This window comes from Ovis aries, chromosome 24 (assembly GCF_016772045.2).
Source record: "Ovis aries strain OAR_USU_Benz2616 breed Rambouillet chromosome 24, ARS-UI_Ramb_v3.0, whole genome shotgun sequence".
In the NCBI taxonomy this organism is placed as follows: domain Eukaryota; kingdom Metazoa; phylum Chordata; class Mammalia; order Artiodactyla; family Bovidae; genus Ovis; species Ovis aries.
This window is the reverse complement of record NC_056077.1, coordinates 14,727,765-14,750,039: the sequence shown is the minus strand read 5'-3', so window position 1 is coordinate 14,750,039 and position 22,275 is coordinate 14,727,765. Positions and strand designations below refer to the sequence as shown.

Below are 22,275 nucleotides of genomic sequence, written 5' to 3'. Positions count from 1 at the left end.
GGTGGAAGTGGCGATGCCAAGTTGGGAAAAGTAAAAACTTCCCCTTTCCGCATAATTCCCAGCAGAGTTGGGGGCTCCTGCCTTGTACTTTGCAAAGTTCAGAAAATCCCCTTTCCCTGCCCGTCTCGCAGCATAGCCAGCCCGTTTCCAGGCAATAGGGACGAAAAAACTGGGGAGCGGGGAGAGGTGTCGACTCTGACCCCCACAGCTCCTCCCTTGCGGAAGAAGCGGTTAAAGCCTGCGCGGCTGGAACTGACTCAAGGAAGAAATTCTCAAGCATCCCCTAGAGACGCCGAGTGCTCTCCACCCGTTTCTCTAGGGACCCGAGTCTCCGCGACTGTCCGAGAGCCGGGGTTAGAAAGCCCCGAACGCCTCTGCCCGCTGCGCCCTCCCCAGGGGCCCCCACCCGGTGCGCCCCTTTACGGGCGTCGAGGCCGGAGCGCGCCAGGCCTGGACCAGAGCGGCGTTTTTCGGGCCCTGCAGGGGGCGCTGCGGAGGGAGCAGCACGGGACCCATCCCCACCCCGCCCTCCTCCGCTGCCTCCCCTTTCCCACCCGCGGGCAGCTCCGGGTCTATAAAAAGAGGCGTCCCGGGCGAGCGCGGAGATTTGGACGCCCCTGCCTGGGAGGTGTACCAGATCTGAGCTCTCCGTCAAGTTTCTTCTCCGCTCTCCCCCCCAGTTGGAGATCTGTAAGTATGTGTTCCTGCGGGGGACGAAGTTGAGTCGGGGGTTACAGGATCCTGCAGGGCATCCTATAGGGGCTGGGGAACCATGAGGCGCATCTGTTGGCCATCCTCTTAAGGACCATTGGGGAGGGGCTGAGGGGTCACAATTTTCATTTCTCTCTGCCCCGTCATCCTATTCCCCAAACCAGCATCTCCCAAGGTAGTCAATGAGAAGTACCCCCTTGGGGGTACTTATTAAAGATAATGCCTAGGCCCATCTCCGGTTACTTTAGAATCTTCGGAAAAACTGTACTCTGGGTATATGAGTCCCAGATGATTTTTGTTATGAGGAGACTCTGGGAGATACACTGCCTTGGAAATATCAAAGATCCAGCTTCCACTGAAAAGTCTTCCTATCTCAAAGGCAGGCAATGTGTGGCTCCAAGCGGAGTTGGAAGCATCAGTTTAAAAAACCATGGGCAGAAGGGGGAGTGTTTTTCCCCAGTCTAAAGCAGCAGTCCCAACCTTTTTGGCATCCCCATGGAAGACAGTGTTTGATGGACCAGGGTAGAGGATGGTTTCAGGCTGATTCAATCACATCACATTTATTGTGCACTTTATTTCTATTATTATTACATCAGCTCCACCTCAGATCATCAGGCATTAGATGCTGGAGGTTGGGGGACCCCTGCTCTAGAAGATGCGCTGCTGATAAGCCTTGAATGATACTCTGATCATGATCCATTTTTAAAGCTTGGTTTTCTTCCAGACACACACACCACCCCCCACCTCCAAATTTTTAAAAATCTTATCCAGGTTGACCCCAGGGGCCTCAAATACTCAGATGCCAAAGCCTGCACTTGCTTACAGAGTCTGCAAGTGCATTAGGTAAGATGGGGCTGGGCTTTCCTGCAGAACACCATGTTGCTCTCGTGTCCCACCAAGTGGACAAAGTGAGAGAAAGTGGCTGCCACCTGTTGTCTGTTCTCTGTCTGCACTGAGAGCTGATGGGGATTTGGCTGCCTGAGGAAAGGCAGCATTCAAAACTGCGCTCATCAAGAAGTAAAATCAAATATTGAGAAACCCCGAGAAAGGGAGCATTTAGTACAGTATTAAGAACAAATAGATTAAATTGCAAACTGACCATTATATACAGAGAAAGAGCTTGCAGAAGCTGAGCTGAAAGTCATTAGATAGCAGTGGGTGAAACAAGACATTGAAGACCCGTGGAAGTGCAGTTTCCTTGGTGCTTTCCCATTGAGATAAACTACCATTGACGGAGTGCTTATGTGCCAGGCACTGTAGCAGTGTTTGACTTCATTGACCTCATTTAGTCATTGCAACATTTAAAGGGAGGCATTGTGATGCCTGTTTAGTATACAAGATAACTGAGGCTCAGAGAGTTTAAGTAATTTGCCCAATGTCACACAGCTTACAAGTGGTGGATCCCATTCCTGCCAATTCTATACCCCTGACCCCACCAACTTTTTTCTTTACCATGAACAAAAACTTTGTTGGAATCAGGTTTCTGATGGGACCAGATGCGACCAGTAGGGCAAGTGTTTATCATCTCTTTGAAGAAAATATAAACTGACCTTTTGCAAATTTTAAATAAAATGCACTGTTTGTCCCCTGGTGGTGTGGTCATCTAGTTGACTAGATTAGATGGGCTGCCATCCCCAGAGTCCAAAAGGTGAACTAGCTGGGCCTTCCTCAAGAAGCTTTTAGGGCTGGTAAACACCATGTGTTTTATTATCATGTCTGAAATAGACATGTTATTCCGTACAAGGTATTTGTTATGGATTTGTTATCGTTACTTTTCTGTGTGAGGGCTGAGATTGAGGCAAACATGCCCATTTATGGTAGCGTTTTCCATGAGGCTATCCCCAGCCCCCTCGCAAATTAGCCCTGTATTGCAGCTTTGTTGGTCCTGCCCCTGGGGATTTCTCTGCCCTTGTCCTTTCCGTTTGGGAACAAGTTGGGGAGTCCGGAGAGGAAGACATTTGGGAGAAGAGGGGGATTACCTTCTCCTGCTCTCTTTTGTTTTGAAGTTTTATTTTTGGGGTGGGAAAGTGGTCTTCTCCTTTCCTCAGCATATTGAATCCAAACAGGTGAATTTTTTGCTGTAGGCACAACCATGTAACTCTAAACTCAGATACACATTAGATTTTTCTGGCAAACCACACCCAATTTTAAATTCACCAAAATCCAAGAATGTCACAAGCAAATGTAGAAATCATCCATGTTATCCTTCCCAAACCTCAGTTTTCTCATCTGTAAAAAGGGGCTAATGAGACTAGCTAACATCTGTTGAGTGCTTTTGCTGGGACACCGTGCTGAATCTGTTATAGGCATCTTGTTAGTAAGTCTTCACAACAGCTCTTTGGAGTGGATGCTCTTATTATTGGTCCTGTTTCACAAATGTGGAGACTGAATAACTTGCTCAAGATAGCTTGAGCTAGCCAATGAGGAAGACAAGATTTTACAAAACTAGCTCTTTCAAGACTTCAGTGCCTATGGAATTGCCCTGCTGGGAGGATTCAAGGGGATCATTCATAAGAAGGATTTAGCATCGTGCTTGGCCCCTGGTGAACTTCTGTGGATGGTTATTTATACATAACAAGAGACCTTAAGGATTTTGCTCAATGTTGCCCAGCAGGTACTTGGCAGAACCAAGAAACCTACGGTGTAGTCTTTCCATAAAAGAGAAACCTGCCCTTAAATTTCTTTTCTTGTCATCTCTTTTCATAAACTCAGTTCCTATTTGGGTAAAGGTGGTGATTAGAATCTTCTGCACTAATATAGATATATTTCCTCGCCTGTGTCAGGAACATTACCGGGTATATTGGCCCAGGTATTTTGTGATTTGTGTAGGATCTCTATGGTGTCCTTGAAGAGCTCACCTGTGAGTGGGAGGAGCCTGTTTGTGAGTGGGAGTCACCTTCCAAGGTGACTCCTTTGATCCCTGGGGTCTCTTCCCTTCACTCTGACCATCAAATGCATTTAACCATGGCCACACTGTGGGAGAAAGGCTGAGTCTGCAAAAGGCTACGTAGGAATTTGAAGGAACTTTTTGTTTTGCTTTGTTGGAGAATAGTTGACTTTGAAGGAAATTTTGTAAGGGGTCAGATGATAAAGAAGCTAGCATTGCCTCTTGTTCCTGCAGAGGAAGTCAGGTGTCTCTGAACCACATCCGTGATTCAGAGGTGAAAGAGGAATGGTCCTCATCAAAGTCCCTAAGAAAGGGCCATGGGCTTGCCTCTTGTTCACCTGTACAGGCTTGAACTTCCCCTCCGCTGGTGAAGCAGGCAGCAAATGATACAGAATCTCGGAAGAGTTCTGTATCCCTCAGAGTCTGAGACCACTGGGGGTGGTTATAACCCTTCCCTGGTCTCCATGTAGAATGCCTCTCCAGTAGAATTCCTGAACTTCTTTGTCCTTCCCTGCCTCTCCACTCTTCCCCATCTTTAGATATAACCGTTGTTAATGTATTCTTGAGCATCTTTCGAAAACTTTTCTACGTCAGATCTTCCTTTTTTATACAAATATTGTTGGCTTTATAAATTAGCTGTTTTTTCACTTAATTGCATGTTTTTAACTTTCTATATCAGCATATTGTGGTGTTTTAAAATCACCTGCGTAATATTCTATTATATGGAAGTGTAGCATCTAATCAAGGAGTCAGGGAAAGACTCTGATGTGGGGAAAGACTGAAGGTAAAAGGAGAAAGGGGCGAAAGAGGATGAGATGGTTAGATAGCATCACTGACTCAAAGGACATGAATTTGAGCAAACTCCAGGAGATAGTGAAGGACAGGGAAACTTGGCATGCTGCAGTCTATGGGGTTGCAAAGAGTTGGACATGACTTAGTGACTAAATAACAAAATAGCGTCTTACTACAATAACCTCTTATTGAAATTTACCAGCTTCATTCCACATATAAACAGGGCTTCAGGGACCATCTTTGTGTATCTATTTATATCTAATTATATGAGTTTATCTGCAGGATAAATTCCCAGCAATGCAATTTGCTAAGTTAGAGAGCATGCACATTTTAAATGGATAGATATTGCTAAACAGTCCTCTAAAGACATTGTCGATTTAAATTTCTAATGGACACATAGGAGACTACATGTATTTTAAGCTGTGCTAAGCCAGAGTTGCAAGAAACAAGACACAATGGGGCTTTTAGGACCAGAAATGGTCAGTTCTCTCTATCCTCAAAGCATCCTCGGTGGGATTCACCAGACCTCTTGCTGACCAAGTTCTCTTGGTAGGGAGGAAAAATTAATTTAGCTTTGATAATTGTAAGAATTTCCTTCTGGGGGTACTTTAAAAACAGTATGCAAATGGGTTAGGCAGATATCAGAAAGGGGTGCAGCTATGGCAAAGCCTCACAAGGACAAGTCCGTGCAAGGAAGCCAAGCAAGGAGGACACTTCCTGCTTGGATCAGGTGTCAGATCTGGGTTCCAATCCTGGCTCCAACTTTTACAAGCAAAAGCCTTTACTTTCTGGGACCTCCATAGCCTTATAGGAATAATCAATAAAGCCTACCTCATGTATTAGAAAACATAGCAAGATGGTATATATAATAAATAGCCTAGCTTGATGTCCCATGAATAGAAAGGGGAATAAAGGCTTCCCAGGTGGCGCTAGTGGTAAAGAACCCGCCTGCCAATGCAGGAGATATAAGAGACGCCAGTTTGATCCCTGGGTCAGGAAGATCCCCTGGAAGGGGGCATGGAAACCCACTCTGGTATTCTTGCTTGGAGAATCCCGTGGACAGAGGAGCCTGGTGGCTACGGTCCGTAGGTCTACAAAGAGTCGGACACAGCTGAGCGACTTAGCACACATAGCACAGTGATAACAGTGCCTGTTATGAATGACAAATTAAGAGTCCCGGTTGCTCATAGTGACAGTTTGGGGCCTGGAGATCTGGTGCATCTGTGGGCCAGCCCCTCCCCCTGCTTCCCTCTCCGCACTGACTCCTCCCTCACCTGGACCAGGTCTTGACCTAGTTTCTTCTCTGCAGAGATCCTGTCAGCTGGTGGTCTGTGTTCTAGATCAGGCCCCAAAGGTTTTCATTTTGCCTGCATGGCATTTGAAACATGCACTGATTTCCTTTAGGGATGGATATGATGGCTCAGACAGTAAAAGATCCATCTGCAATCCAGGAGACCTGGGTTTGATCCCTGAGTCGGGAAGATCCCCTGGAGAAGGGAATGGCTACCTACTCTAGTATTCTTGCCTGGAGAATCCCATGGACAGAGGAACCTGGCGGGCTACAGTCCATGGGGTCGCAAAAGAGTCAGACCCGACTGAACGACTTCACTTTCATTTCATACCTAAATGCAGACTTCCAAGTCTGTTGGATATCTGGCAGTGCAGGGCCCACATCCTCACTCAGACACCCCAGCAGAGCTAGGAAGCTGCCCTGTCTCCTCTGGACAGAGCACAGGGCTCTGTCCAGCCACCTCCAGCCTGGGTCACTTTGCATTGCTTACCTGACCCCGGCGACATTTGAGTTGGTGTCTCTGGTCCAAAATCTTGGCAGTAAAATACTGAGTGTAGCTGTTAACTAGGGCTGATGACATGCAAATCCTGTTACAGTTTACTCTGGGGAATTTTATTCATTTTTCAATAATACAGAAGCAGAAGGGGCAAGATCTTTTACCCCTGAGTTCCTCTGGGGAAGATAAAACCAATGCTAAAACAAGCTGAAATAGCTAGACATTCTCGGTTGGTCCAACTCCAACCTTTTTGATCTGGAATTACAGATACCACAAAATGTTAGAGCCCTTTCTATTTCTTTCCCCAAGTGAAAAACGCAAGGCCCAGAGAGAGAGAGAGAGAGTGACTTGCCCAGAGCCACCCAGTGAGTTCAGCACAGAGCTGGGATGTGTAAACCTGTGGTCTTACAGAGGCTAATGAAGAGCTCAAAGAAGGACGCTGGGTGTTGCTGAGGAAGCCAGGATGTGCCCAGAGCTGGCACACTTGGCTGTGTCAGACGCTGCTGACGCCAACAGTGAAGAGTCCTTTGCTTTCATCAAAAGGCTGGATAGCAGCCTTAGATCATGAACTGGACGTAGTATCCATCAATCCTGGGTAATGAGCCCGAAGGTGTCCTTTCAGCTCTTAGAGCTGATGCAGGACATTGGGCAGTACAGGGTGGGAGTGAGGGCGGGGATGGTGGGGGAGGAGAGCTTGAGAGGAAGAAACCAGGAGGGTGGGAGGCTCCTTGAGGTTTGGCTGTCTGGACTTCTATTGTCTGCCCTCATGTTCTCACCCTTCACGTGTGTGGCGTTCCATAGCTGGCATTCCAGGTCGGCTGGGACAGTCCTTCCCCTAAGGGACATCTAGCGATACCTGCATTTTCAATTGTCCCGTCTCAGTGGGGAGGGTGTGCCACTAGCATCGTTTGGGTAGAGACCAGAGATGCTGCTAATGGCCTTACAAGGCAAGGGGCAGGCCCTCTCCCTGCACATTCCGCCTGCCCCCGCTCCCCAACACTTCCACCCACCATCCACCCCACCCCACCGGCAAAGAATTATCCATCCCCAAATGTCAGTAGTGCCGCCGTTTTGAGAGACTCTGCTCTAAATTAAAGACCATGGCAGAGAGCTGCAGACCGCAGTTTTCCTGCATGTAGAGCATGGTGAATCCTATCACTGCGGCGTGCTCTCTGACCACTGCTACAGTCCAGCAAGCTGCTTTTTGTTCCCCCCCTGTACCTCACCTAATGCCTGACCTGACACTGTCTGCCTGATTCTCCACTACCTCAAATTTTGAAGGCTCAAGCTTCTAGCTGCATGCTGAGGCAAGTCCTTACAGCAATAAAACCAAGTTACCTGCAGCCTTCAAGTTGCCAAAGACTGATCAAGGGTGTGTCCCGTGTGTGTCTGTGTCTCTTTCAGCCCTCAAGTTCTTTCCCTATTTCAAAGAAGGTAGGAGAAGGCAATGGCACCCCACTCCAGTACTCGTGCCTGGAAAATCCCATGGACAGAGGAGCCTGGTGGGCTGCTGTCCATGGGGTCACTAAGAGGTGGACATGACTGAGCGACTTCCCTTTCACTTCTCACTTTCATGCATTGAAGAAGGAAATGGCAACCCATTCCAGTGTTCTTGCCTGGAGAATCCCAGGGACAGAGGAGCCTGGTAGGCTGCCATCTATGGGGTCACACAGAGTCGGACATGACTGAAGCAACTTAGCAGCAGCAGCAGCAGTACAGGAAAGGTTACTTGGAAAACATTTTTTATTCAGATTCCACCACATCTAGCTGTGCTATGATGGTCGAATTACTGACCCTCTCTGTGCCTCAGTGTAGCCTTGGGTAGCATTTTTTAGGGGTTTAAACGAGATAACAGCTGACAGTCAACTACAGCAGCAGTAGGGCTTCGCCAGTGGTCCAGTGGTTAAGACTCTGTATTCCCAGGGCAGGGGGCACAGTTCAATCCTTGCTCAGGGAACTAAGGTCCCCCATGTCACATGATGTGGCCAAAAAAAAAAAAAAAAGACAGAGCAGCAGCTGTGATTACTAATATTAGTAATATTAATTTGCTAGACTCACTACATTTTCTCAAGGACAAATCTATGGGATTTAATCGGTGTTTGGGGTCTGTAGTGTTCATGTGTTCAAAGATGTGTGGTCAAAGGACTGAAATAGCTTTCAGATGTCAGGACCTTGGATGTCCTGATGCAAGCTCTCCCTCTAAATGATGGAGGGAAATGGATAGCACTTCTCAAATGGATAGTGTCTCAACTTCCCTGAATCCTGCACCACCCCCACCCCAAGTATTAATATTTTGAGGGATTGGAGTTCCAAGGAACATACTCTGGGAAACACCATTCTAGAGTGAAGCCAAGCTCCTCTTTTCCTTGTCTTTCTCTTGACCAAAGTGGATTTCACACATTGTGGCTGTCAGAGACCTCAACGACATGGGAAGCAGCCTAGCCTCTGTCTTTTGGACAAAGACTGGATCTTTGCACTTGATGTGTTTGTATTCTTGAGTCTTAGATTAGACACGGTTCCTGGCAGTGGAAATTCCTAAGTCCTTCTGCTTTTCTGCTGTGTTTTTTGCTTTTCTTATTTTTTTCCTGATTTTTAAGGCAGCTCAGAAGGCAATGGCACCCACTCCAGTACTCTTGCCTGGAAAATCCCATGGACGGAGGAGCCTGGTGGGCTGCAGTCCATGGGGTTGCTAGAAGTCGGACATGACTGAACAACTTCACTTTCACTTTTCACTTTCATGCATTGGAGAAGGAAATGGCAACCCATTTCAGTGTTCTTGCCTGGAGAATCCCAGGGATGGGGGAGCCTGGTGGCTGCCGTCTCTGGGGTCACACAGAGTCAGATATGACTGAAGTGACTTAGCAGCAGCAGCAGCACCAACATAGAAATTAGGAAGAGCCCACTTAGTTGCCATGCTGCTCAAAACAAATAAAATACATCTCCCGGTCTTCTTGGGTGTAATTGGTTACCATTCAAAAACTTCTCTTGATTGTACTTATACTACTCAACTGCACAATTAAATGGTAAAGATGGTAAATTTTATTATGTGTATTTTACCATAATTAACGGTAAAAAGAAAAAATTTTCATTGAAGTGTTTTCTATATCAGAACAGTGCACATCTCTATAGGCATGTAGCTTGATGAATTTCCACCCATGTAACTGATACTCAGATTAAGAAACAAAGTTATCAGCTCCATCAACCTCCATCATGTCCTACCCTTCCAGTTACATCTGATGTCTAGCACCATAGGTTAGATTTGCCTGGTTTTGAATCTCATATACAGGCACACATCATTTTGTTGTGCTTCACAGATACTGTGGGGGTTTTTCCCCTACAATTTAAAGGCTTATGGCAAATCTATGTTCAGCAAGTCTGTTGGTGACATTTTTCCAACACCATTTGCTTACTTCTTGTCTCTGACACATTTTGGTAATTCTTGTATATTTAAGGTGATTTCATTGTAATATTTGTTATGCGATCTATGATCAGTGATCTTTGTCGTTGCTACTGTGACTCACTGAAAGCTCAGATGAAAGTCAGAATTTTTTAACAATCATGTATTTTTCACTAAGGTAGACATTAGCTATAATTAGACCTTAGACATAATGCTATTTCACAGTTAACAGACAACAGCATAGTGTAAATGCAACCTTTTTATACACTGGGAAACCAAAGTATCCATGTAACTTGCTTTATTGTGATAGTTGCTTTATTGCAGTGGTCTGGAACTGAGCCTAAAGCATCTCTGGGTTCTGCCTGTAAACAGAATCACACAGTATGTCCTTCTTGTGTCTGCCTTTTTTTCACACAAGTGTTTGTGTGATTTGTTCTTATCATGGTGTGGAGTTGTAGTTTACTTAATCAGGTACCGTTTTGAGGAACAGGGTTTTTAAAAAACTATTATACATCTTTGTTCAATAGATATCTGTTGACTTATGCGGCTTTTCTGGGTGTTAGTTGCAGCATATGGGATCCAGTTCCCTGACCAGGTATCGAACCCAGGCCCCTTGCGTTGGGAGAATGGACCGCTGGGCCACCGGGGAAGTCCCCCCCAAAGCCTCTTCTAATCTATAGGTTCCCCCCTTTTAAAATGGTTTACCTGTTAAAGAAACTGAGTCATTCATCCTACCTTGTGGACTCTGTCACACTCCCGTGACCTTGGTTGGCATGTTCCCTGTGCCCTGCATTTCCCTTAAATAGGTGTTAGATCCAGAGGCTTCGTCAGTGTCTGTCCCCACCCACCCCCTTTTTCCTGTAAGAATATTTCACTGGTGGTGGTGGCCACTTCCCCAGGCTCCCCTCTAGAGGCACATAACCTCTGATCGGCTTTGTTCTTGCAGCGTTAAGTTTGCTGGGTAGGTGTAGGTGGTGTCGGCCCGATCCATCCATTGTAAAGTTCTCCATCTGCTATTCAGGATTCCCAGGTGGCGCTGGTGGGAAAGAGCCCACCTGTCAATGCAGGAGACATAAGAGATGCAGGTTTGATCCCTTTCTTGGGAAGATCCCTTGGAGGAGGAAATGTCAACCCACTCCAGTAGTCTTGTCTGGAAAACCCCATGGACAGAGGAGCCTGACAGGCGACAGTCCACGGGGTTGCAAAGAGTCAGTCACAACTGAGCGCACAGCACACTTGCTTGTCATCTGACATAATGGGATGGGTCTGAAACTGTGGACCAGCATCCTCAGCATCACTCGGGAGCCTGTTAGAAATGCAGATCCCTGGGTTCACCCCAGACCTACTGGCTCAGAAGCTCTAGGGTGGGCCCAGGCGTCTGCGATTCCACAACCTCCCAGGTGAAGCTGATGCACAAGGAAGTTTGAGAACCACTGGTCTGATGTTTTAGCAACTTTGACAGTGATTCCCAAGACCCATTATTTTATTCAGAGTTCCAGAATTGCTACATTCTAGTTTCATCATTTCCTCTACATTTATATAGCAGGAATTCTTCTAAGTAGATGGTAGTGTTTTTTTTTTAAGCAGTGAAAGGGGGGTGAAGGGAGAATGCTGTTGGACTTACTATGTCCCAGGAGAAATTCAATAGCAATTTAAAAATTAAGATCGACTTTCCTGGGGGTCCAGTGATGAAGACTCCGTGTTTCTACTGCAGGGGGGTTGGGGTTCCCTGTTTGGGGAATCTGGATCCCACATGCCCAGAGTCACCCCCTCCCAAAAGAATTTAAAGTGCAGGAATTGTGATTGTTAAACCTGGAACAGTGTGCATTTTCTACAATTCTTTAGTTCACTTTTTGGGATAACTGGAGTGATTTTCCAGATTTAGGGAATGATTCCCTCATTTCTTATTTTATTTTTTAATGAGCTACTAGATCAGGTTGCCTGGGAGAAATAACTAACCTTTCTGAACAAATTAGCTCCTGGTTTTTGTTATTGTTATTTTCACCCCGGAAGAGGAAAGCTGGAAGAACTGCCCCTCTGATTTTTGCCTGGCAAAGTCTGCATTTTAGGAGTTGATAGCCCAGCTCCAAGGGCCCATTGGTGGGAGGTGGAAGTTAGTCCACCTCCATGGGATTTGGAGTCCAAGCATGCAAATTATCCTGCGTCTCTTGCATCTCCTGCATTGATAGGTGGGTTCTTTCCCACCAGCGCCACCTGGGAATCCTGAATAGCAGATGGAGAACTTTACAATGGCTGGATTGGGCTGACACCACCTACAGCTACTCAGTAAACTTAACGCTGCAAAAACAAAGCTGATCAGAGGTTATGTGCCTCCAAGAGGGGATTCATAGCTAAAGGAGCTATGAATTGTTTTCTGCTGAAGGAGGGGCATCAACCACGCAGTATGTCCTTGTGACTGTACATCCTCACTCAGCCTGCACCTTAGTTCTTTGGAACCACCAGTGCATCGGGGAGGAGAGGTGGGAGAGGTGGATCGGATTGGAGTAGCTGAACACGAGCCAGTGTTCCGAGGGCAGGACAGCTCCTGCAGGTATGGTCGGAGGGCCTGGGATGGGCCGTTGGGCGGGTCTGAAAAGAGTGTTGCCTCAGCAGCTCTTCTCCTGGACATATCTAGACAATCGAATGGAGAATCTGACACTTAATGACTTAATATTTCAGATAAAGACAGACTTCTTGTCAATTATTTAGTGGCCTTGAGGAAGAATTTGTAGAGAGGCAGAATCAGTGTCTTAGTTTCCCCCTCTTTCTTTACCAGTTTTCAAAACCATGGGTTGATTCCCCAGCAGCTTACAAAGATGATCTGTGAATTTTTTTTTAACTATGATAAGCTCATGGATTTAAACATACTAATCTTTCAACTGTTGTACTTACCTTACTGATATTCAGACTGCCCCATATTTGACCAAATAGAACCTTGGTTTAATATTTTTGCGTGTAGTTTTCTAGACTTTTAAAAATGTATACACAGATGTATAAAATGATAAGACAGGGATGATTTGAGAGAATAGCATTGAAATATGTATATTATCATATGTGAAACAGATCACCAGACTAGGTTCGATGCATGAGACAGGGTGCTCAGGGCTGGTGCACTGGGATGACCCAGAGGGATGGGATGGGGAGGGAGGTGGGAGGGGGGTTCAGGATGGGGGGACGCATGTACACCCATGGCTGATTCATGTCAATGTATGGCAGAAACCACTACAATATTGTAAAGTAATTAGCCTTCAATTAAAATAAATAAGTTAATTTTTTAATGAAGAAAAAATAAATAAAATGACAATACATTCTTTTATAACTATTTTATTTGGCTGTATGAGGTATAATGTACGTATAGTATTTCTTTGACTTTTTAAAAAATTCACTGGTTTTTAAGTGTACAGCTCAGTGAATTTTGACAAATGTATATAGTCGTATAATCATTGCCATGATCAGGATATAGAATGTTTCCATCGCCCCGGAAGTTCCTTTGTGCCTCTTGGCGGCCACTTCCCTCCCCAGCCTGTGAGCAACCACTGATCCATTTCCTGTTGCCACCCCTTTGCCTTTTCTAGACCTTCTTATCAGTGGAATAATAGCGTGTGTAGGATTTGGGTTCTGCTTCTTTCATTAAGCTTGCTTTCACAAGTCATCTCTTTTATTGTGTGATTGGTTCCTTTTATTGCTGAGTATTCCATTTAGGCATATTGGTTTTTGTCATATTGACTTTGCATGGCCAAAAGTCACCTATTGTACAATTCTGTTTTTTGCAGTGTCCAGAAAAGGCACATCTATAGAGACAGATAGAAGATTAGTCATTGCCAGGGAGCTGGGAGTAGGAACAGGGAGTGACTTCAGACTAGCATGAGGAAACCCTTTTGGGGATGGTGGGAATGTTCCAAAATTTAGCATCATGATAGATGCACAGCTCTAAATTTACTAAAAATCATTGAATTGTGCACTTACAATGAGAGAATTTTAAAGCATGTAAATGACAAATAGGTTAAGATGAAAGGGAAAAATCCTTATTTTTTATTTTACAAGTCTATAATTTGCATGTTAATTAATTTAGAGTCTTTTAATGTTCAAAACTTGTGGGCAAATCTGTAAACAGCATGAAGTCTATGAATTATCACTTTCATTCTTCTTTTTAACATTCTTTTTTTAATATTCTATTCCATTCTGTTTCATCACAGGATATTGAATATATCCCTGTGCTCTACATTAGGACCTTGTTTATCCGTTCTGAGTGTAATAGTCTGCATCTGCCCATCCCACACTCGCAGTCCACCCCTCTTCCTCCCCACTCCCCACCTCTTCCTCCCCACTCCCCCTTGGCAATCATAAGCCTGTTCTCTTTGTCCATAAGTCTGTTTCCATGTTATAGATAGGTTCCTCTGTGCTATATTTTAGATTCCGCATATAAGTGACATCTTATGGTATTAGGGTTCTGACTTATCTCACTTAGTACAATAATCTCTTGTTGCATCCGTGTTGCTGCAAATGGCACTGTTTCATCCTTTTTTGTGGCCGAGTAGTATTCCATTGTATCTATGCACCACCTCTTCTTTATCCATTTGACTGTTGATGAACATAGGTTGTTGCCATATTTTAGCTATTGTGAACTGTGCTGCTGTGAACATAGGGATGCATGTATCTGTATGAATTATAGTTTTGTCCAGGCATATTCCCAGCAATAGGACTGCTGGGTCATTCTGGTAGTGATTCCTGGTAACTCTATTTTTAGTTTTCTGAGGAACTTCCATACTATTTTCCATAGTGGCTGCACCAACTTATTTTCCCACCAACAGCACGGGGCATCAGGGATGGGGGGCTTGAAAGGGCAAAGCTTTGTGTGTTATATATAAAAGTCTACATCTTGAATTTTGGGTGGGCTTATAGCATTCTGTTGCCTGGATGATCTGTAATTTAACAAGGCACTTTCTGAAAACTATTTGGATTATTTGCAGGTTTTGCTGTGCCAAATTGCACGGCAGTGCACATTTTTATACATCTGTTAACACTTGTCTGTTTCCGCAAACAAAATTGCTAGAAATGGAATTGCAGGTCAAGGGATGTGTGTAAATTTTTAGGACTTTTCCATCCATAAGGGCAATGTATGCAGAGCCCCAGCCCCTACTCTCCTGACCACACAGTGGTTTTCATCTTAGCCAAGCGGTGAGTGGAAAGCAACATCCCATTGCCTCAGCTTGTAGTTCTCCATTTACTCCTGAGGCTGAACACCTTTTTCTTATGTGAACTGGTTATTCAAAGTCTTTTGTAAAGTATCTATTTTTGTTAATCATAAATTTAATAAAAGTTATAAAACTATATTGGCTTCCCATGTAGCTCAGCTGGTAAAGAATCCACATGCAATGCAGGAGACCTGGGTTCAGTCCCTGGGTTGGGAAGATCCCCTGGAGAAGGGAACGGCCACCCACTGCAGTATTCCGGCCTGGAGAATTCCATGTGGTCGCAAAGAGTCGGGCACGACTGAGCAACTTTCACTTTCACTTTCTTTCTTGGCAAAAATGTGTAATAGAAAGTGTACCCATGTTCAAAGTAGCATTATTCCCAATAGAGGGAATGTGGAAGCAACTCAAGTGTCCATCAATAGGTGAATGGATAAACAAAATGCCATATGTCCGTACAATGAAATATTATTAAGCCTTAAAAAATGAGTGAAATTCTGATTCATGCTCCAACATGGATGAACTTTGAAGACATTATACTAAATGAAATAAGCTGGTGACAAAGGATAAATACTAATTATTTCACTGACATGAGATCCTGAGAGTAGTGAAATTCCTAGAAACATAAAGTAGAATAGTGCTTGCCAGTGGCTGGAGGGAGGAGGTAATGAGGAATTAGTGTTTAATGGGTGTGGAGTCTCAGTTTTACAAGATGAAAATAGTTCTGGTGTTGGATGGTGGTGATAATTGCATGACAATATGGATGTACTTTGGAGAAGGCAATGGCAACCCACTCCAGTACTCTTGCCTGGAAAATCCCATGGGCGGAGGAGCCTGGTAGGCTACAGTCCATGGGGTCACTAAGAGTCAGACACAACTAAGCGACTTCACTTTCGCTTTTCACTTTCATGCATTGGAGAAGGAAATGGCAACCCACTCCAGTGTTCTTGCCTGCAGAATCCCAGGGACAGGGGAGCCTGGTGGGCTGCCATCTATGGGGTCTCACAGAGTCAGACACGACTGAAGCAACTTAGCAGCAGCAGCAGCATGGATGTACTTAATGTCACTGAAATGAAAATGTGTAAGATAGTAAGTCTTATATATATTTTACTACAAAAAATTAGGAAAAAACTCATGAAAAGAAAAAATCCCTTCAAAACTGTACTCAATAAGTACATATTTCTCCAGTTATTTTGCCTATATGAATTTTAAATATTTTAAAATAAAAATGGGTTATTATACTAGTGCTTTACAATATTCCCTATATTTCATTTTTAAGCAGTTTTATTCAGATCCAGTTTAAATACCATGCAATTCACCCATTTAAATTGTGCAATTGAATGGCTTTCAGCATATTCACAGAATTGTGTATCCATCACTGCAGTACATTCTAGAACATTTTCATTACCCTAAAAAGAAACCCCACTCTCCTCTACTTCAGTTCAGTTCAGTCGCTCAGTCACGTCCAACTCTTTGCAACCCCATGGACTGTAGCACGCCAGGCTTCCCTGTCCATCACCAACTCCCAGAGCTTGCTCAGACTCATGTCCATCAGGTCGGTGATGCCATCCAACCATCTCATCCTCTGTCGTCCCCTTCTCCTCCTACGTTCAATCTTTCCCAGCATCAGGGTCTTTTCCAATGAGTCAGTTCTTCACATCAGGTGGCCAAAGTATTGGAGTTTCAGATTCAGCTTCAGTCCTTCCAATGAATATGCAGGACTGATTTCCTTTAGGATGGACTGGCTGGATCTCCTTGCAGTCCAAGGGACTCTCAAGAGTCTTCTCCAACACCACAGTTCAAAAGCATCAATTCTTCAGCCCTCAGCTTTCTTTATAGTCCAACTCTCTCATCCCTACATGACTACTGGAAAAACCATAGCCTTGACTAGATAGACCTTTGATGACAAAGTAATGTCTCTGCTTTTTTAATATTCTGTCTAGGTTGGTCATAGCTTTTCTTCCAAGGAGTGTCTTTTGCTTTCATGACTGCAGTCACTATCTGCAGTGATTTTGGAGCCCAAGAAAATAAAGTCTCTTACTGTTTCCATTGTTTCCCCATCTATTTGCCATGAAGTGATGGGACCAGATGCCATGATCTTAGTTTTTTGAATGTTGAACTTTAAGCCAACTTCTTCACTCTCCTCTTTCACTTTCATCAAGAAGCTTTTGAGTTTCTCATCGCTTTCTGCCATAAGGGTGGTGTCATCTGCATATTTGAGGTTATTGATATTTCTCCCAACAATCTTGTTTCCAGCTTATGCTTGGCATTTTGCATGATGTACTTTGCAAATGCATGAAATAAGCAGGGTGACAATATACAGCCTTAATGTACTCCTTTCCCAATTTGGAACTGGTATGTTGTTCCATGTCCGGTTCTAACTGTTGCTTCTTGACCTGCATACAGATTACTCAGGAGGCAGATAAGGTGGTCTGGTATTCTCATCTTTTGAAGAATTTCCCACAGTTTGTTGTGATCCACACAATCCTTTGGCACAATCAGTAAAGTAGCGGTAGATGTTTTTCTGGAGCTCTCTTGCTTTTTTGATGATTCAATGGATGTCTGCAGTTTGATCCCTCTACTGTCGCCCTTTTATTCTCTCCCAGCTGTTGGCAACCACTAATCTACTTTTTATCTCTATGAATTTGCCTATTCTGGACCTTCTTATATAAGTGGAATCATATAATATGTGGTCCTCTGTGACTAGATTCTTTCACTTAGCATAATGTTTTCAAGATTCATTAACACTCAGTGTATTTCAGTACTCCGCTCCTTTTCATGGTTGAGTAATATTCGATTAAATGTATAGGCCACATTTTACTTATCCATTCATCTGTTGATGGACATTTGGGTTTTTCTTCTGTTTTTTAGCTATTCGGAGTAATGCTTCTATGAACACGCACCTGAGTTTTTGTGTGGAAGTATGTTTTCATTTCTCTTGGGTATATACCTTAGAATGGGGTTGCTAGATCATGTGATAAACCTGTGTTTAAACATTTGAGGACCACCCCCTTTTATTTTTACAGTAAACTATAAGACTTGAATTTGTTCCTATGTCAACACATCTAGACCTACTTCTCGCATCTTAACCCCTCAGTAGCATTTCATTGTATGAGAATATCATGGTTTTCATATTCGTGCCATGTTGATGGACAATATATAGTAGTGCAGATCCTCTTCTGAAGAGCCTTTGTGTCATTTCCATTTTTTGACGACATAAACCATCCTGCTGTGAACACCTTTGTGCTTTGTGAGACATTTCTGCAGATTGCATCCCCAGACATGGGGAGGTGAATGTTTTATCTGTCTTTAGGGCTTGGTTCTTGATCTGTTTTTAGGCCAATCTGGTTCTGGCCTCATTCTTACCTGGTTGCCTTATTCCCCAGGGGACCAACCAGGCACCATGGCGCAGAAGGACCAGCTCAGTGACGATGAGAAGTTCCTCTTTGTGGACAAAAACTTCATCAACAACCCAGTGGCCCAGGCTGACTGGGCGGCCAAGAAGCTGGTCTGGGTCCCTTCGGAGAAGCAGGGTTTCGAGGCAGCCAGCATCAAGGAGGAGAAAGGGGATGAGGTGATCGTGGAGCTGGTGGAGAATGGCAAGAAGGTCACAGTCGGCAAGGATGACATCCAGAAGATGAACCCGCCCAAGTTCTCCAAGGTGGAAGACATGGCAGAGCTGACATGTCTCAATGAAGCCTCTGTACTGCACAACCTGCGGGAGAGGTACTTCTCGGGACTCATATATGTGAGTATCCTGGGGAAGCCGGCCAGTTCTTGCTGATTTCCTGCACCCCTGAGGCAGTGGAGAGGCTTGCAGATGTCTTTGGGGTGCAAGTTAGGAGGCTGAAATTTTCCCTGAGGGAGGATGCATGTGGGGTGGGATCGTTCAGACCTGGATTCCCATTCACCCTGCCCTATCTAGTGCTGTGACATTGAACAGGTTATTTCACCTCTTGAAGCCTCAGTTTCCCCATCTGCAAAATGAGAGCAGTCACCCTCCCCCCACTTAAATGAGATCCATAGATCCCATGTGATCACATGGTTGCATGGTCCATGCTCAACAGATTTCAGTGAAGTAGTTCCCTGCTCTTCCACCATCTTGGAAATAAAGAACTCTTAACCTCCTTGAGAAGGCTGATCCATCCCACAGCCGAGTAGGTAGGAGACATGAGGATCCTGGTGAGGTTTGGTAGAGGCCTGCCCTGTAACAAATAGGAGTGACTCGATTGGACCTGGTTTCCTCTGGGTTGACCGTGCAGGTCAGAGTGAATTAGAGCTGCAGTGTCCAATATGGCAGCCACCGACCACATGTTGCTAACTAAATTTAGATGTAAACTAAGTGAAAAGTGAAAGTGTTAGTCGATCAGTCATGTCTGACTCTTTGCAACCCCATGGACTGTAGCCCACCAGGCTCTTCTGTCCATGGAATTCTCCAGGCAAGAATACTGGAGGAGGTAGTCATTCCCTTTGCCAGGGGATCTTCCAGACCCAGGAATCAAACCCAGGTCTCTTGCATTACAGGCAGATTCTTTACCATCTGAGCCACCTGGGAAGGCCTGATATAAATTGATTAAACATCAATATTTAAAAGTTCACTTCTTCCATTGTGCTGGTTACATGTTAAGTGCCCACCTGATGCCTGTGGCTAGTGGCTGCCATATTGGACAGCACAGGTGGAGAAAATTCCCATTATTGCAGAAAGCTCTGTTGGACAGTCTGGACTGGATGATGTGTAACTCAGGGGTACAGATTCTTTGTGGGCTGGACCAGCTCCCTAGGATATAGAAGGACATGGTACCCCCATCAAGCCAGACTGGTGGACAGAGGGCCTCCCACTCCAGCCTTTGTCTTGCCACTCAGAAAGGGTACTCTGTCCCTTGGGCAAGTTATTTAATTTCTCTGACATTTTGTTTCCTTCTCTGTAAAATGAATACAAGAATCATACCTGCCTCATAGAGTGGGTTTGGAGTAGGAAATGGCAATCCACTCTAATATTCTTGCCTGGAAAATTCCACAGACAGAGGAGCCTGGCGGGCTGCAGTCCATGGGGTTGCAAAGAGTCGGACATGACTGAGTGACTGAGCATGCACGCATGCATGGAGTGGGTCTCTCTGAAAAGAAAGCACGTGGCATACTTCCTGGCACGTTGTAGGCACTCAACATGTTAGGTATTGTTTTTATTGGTTATGCTCATTTTTGTTATTGCCAGAGAGATGTTCTTGGATTCTTTGCAAACTTACAGAAACAGTCACCTCTGTCTTGAGGCCCTTCTGGTCTTGCCCTTTATGTTTTGCCACATGGAAATTACAAACCCCCGTTGTCATCTCTAAAACTGTCTTGCAGATTTTTTTTCCTAATTAGGAAAATGAGACACATTCATTCCAGAAGATCTGGAAAATTCAGAAAAGCACAGCAAACACAAGAGTCTATCCTCCCCCAGAGATAACAGCTGATAAGATGTTTATGTTTCTTTGTGAGAATACTGCATGTTTATGTATTGAAAAGGCACTTCCCTGGTGCTCAGTGGTAAAGAATCCGCCTGCTTATGCAGGAGACATGGGTTCAATCTCTAGGTCAGGAAGATCACCTGGAGGAGGAAACAGGCAACCCACTCCAATATTCTTGCCTGGAGAATTCCATGGACAGAGGAGCCTGGCAGGCTACATGGGGTCGCAAAAGAGTTGGACATGACTTGGCAAGTAAACAACAACAATGTATTGAAAAGTCTGTGCACACAGGCTGGGGACCTGCTCTCTTTCCATGTACAAGTTAGGGATGAACATTCCTACTGCTCGCTCATGACCCCAACTGCCCCTTTATGGGTTTTGTGATCTATCCAACGGATGTACCATAATTAATTATTCTTCACTCAGTCGGTAAAGAATCTGCCTGCAATGCAGAAGACCCAGGTCCAATTCTTGGGTCAGGAAGATCTCCTGGAGAAGGAAAGGGAAACCTACTCCAGTATTCTTGCTGGAAAATCTCATGGACAAAGGGGCCTGGTGGTCTACAGTCCATGGAGTCGCAAAGAGTAGGACACGACTTAGCAACTAAACCACATAGATAGTTCAGAGAGAGTTACAATGGCTTGTTTTTAAAAGCCAAGGGGGAACTGGGAAGCAACTTACAATTCTATACATACCTTCTCTTGATCTCATTTAGTTAACACAACATCCGCTGGATGAAGTATGCTCGTCCTATCCTACAGACAGGCAAGCTATGGCTCAGAGTACTAAAGACCCTCCAAGGACAGTCTAAGTTGCTCCCTAACTAAGCAGAGGAAGTCTCTTTTGTCTGGAAGCATTCCCAGCCTGGGGCTGTTGGTACAGAGTGGCTTTTCCTAAGCACACCAGCCTTCAAGAAACTCTAGAGGAACTGGGCTCCTGTGGGCCTCCTGTCCAAGATAAGTCATCTTCATCCAGGGAGGTCAAGGATGGACTTGGATAGGAATCTCGCCTGCTGTCCTCTGACACAGATGTTTGGGCCCAAAATAGAAACCAGGGAAAATGAGGGGCTTATGAAGGTCCCAAGACCCAGACTGTCTTCTGACAGCAGATTAAAAAAAATGAATCAAATCTTCAAATTCCTGCTGTGCTTCTCCGGACAGATTAGATGAAAAGCCTTTCAGTCTTATGACCACGCGTCTACTTCTGTCTCATTCCCTTCTGATCAACTTAATCACTTAACTAGAAACTGTTGTCCATGACAGAGGAGATAAAATAGGACGGGGTGGGGGAGCACCCCAAGTTATTCACCCAGTGCATGATGGTGGAAGGCATGGCCCTTGTTACAGGTGTATGGCAGGTGAAGCTCAGGCAGCTGACCGTGCCTGACTTTGCCCCTGGTAACAAAGAGAATGTTCCCTTCCATCCTGCAAAGCTCATCTCAAACAAGGCACTTTTTGCTTCGTCCTGGCAGATGTCTCATCCCCTTGGGTCTGGAAGAGGTAGAAGCCTTAAAGATGCAGGTTCTTTTTGTTTGTTTGTTTTTTAAATTGGAGGACAATTTCTTTACAATGTTGTGTTAGTTTCTGCTGTACAACAGCGTGAATCAGCTCTGTGTATGCATAGGCCCCCTCCTTCTTGAGCCTCCATCCCACCACCGCCATCCCACCCCTCTAGGTCATCACGGAGCCCTGAGCCCCCTGAGGTCCCTGTGCCGTACAGCAGCGTCCCACTAGCTATTTCCCACACGGTAGTGTATAGAGTGTGCCAGTGCTACTCTTTCCCTTCATCCGACCTCCCTTCCTCCACTAGGGCCACACGTCCATCCTCTGTCTCAAGATGCAGGTTCCTGCCTGAGCTGCCCCGGATCATCGATGACCCGTGTGGGGCCCCCATGTGGCGCCCCCATGTGGCTCTGATTCCTGGTACAGCACTCCCTTGCTCTTCTGGATGATGTCGTTGGCTGGGTTCTCTCCGCCTGGGATTTTTCATGGCTCCATCCCTGGCCTTGGGCTGGGAGATGGGGCAAGGGTCTCAGGCAGCGGGCACTCAGTGAAGATGT

General features: G+C 45.1%; 1 protein-coding gene across 4 annotated transcripts in view; it reads left to right on the top strand.

Annotated features, from left to right (window-relative positions):
* Positions 1 to 601: 601 nt before the first annotated feature.
* MYH11 (myosin heavy chain 11) overlaps positions 602 to 22,275 on the top strand; it is a 126,712-nt gene continuing 105,038 nt past the window's right edge. For all 4 annotated transcript variants that reach the window (XM_027961420.3, XM_027961419.3, XM_042239756.1 and 1 more), the window contains exons 1-2: positions 602 to 690; positions 18,153 to 18,514. In XM_027961420.3, coding sequence (XP_027817221.1) covers positions 18,170 to 18,514 — 345 coding nt within the window. In that variant the 5' untranslated portion in view covers positions 602 to 690; positions 18,153 to 18,169. The remainder of the gene's footprint in view (positions 691 to 18,152; positions 18,515 to 22,275) is intronic.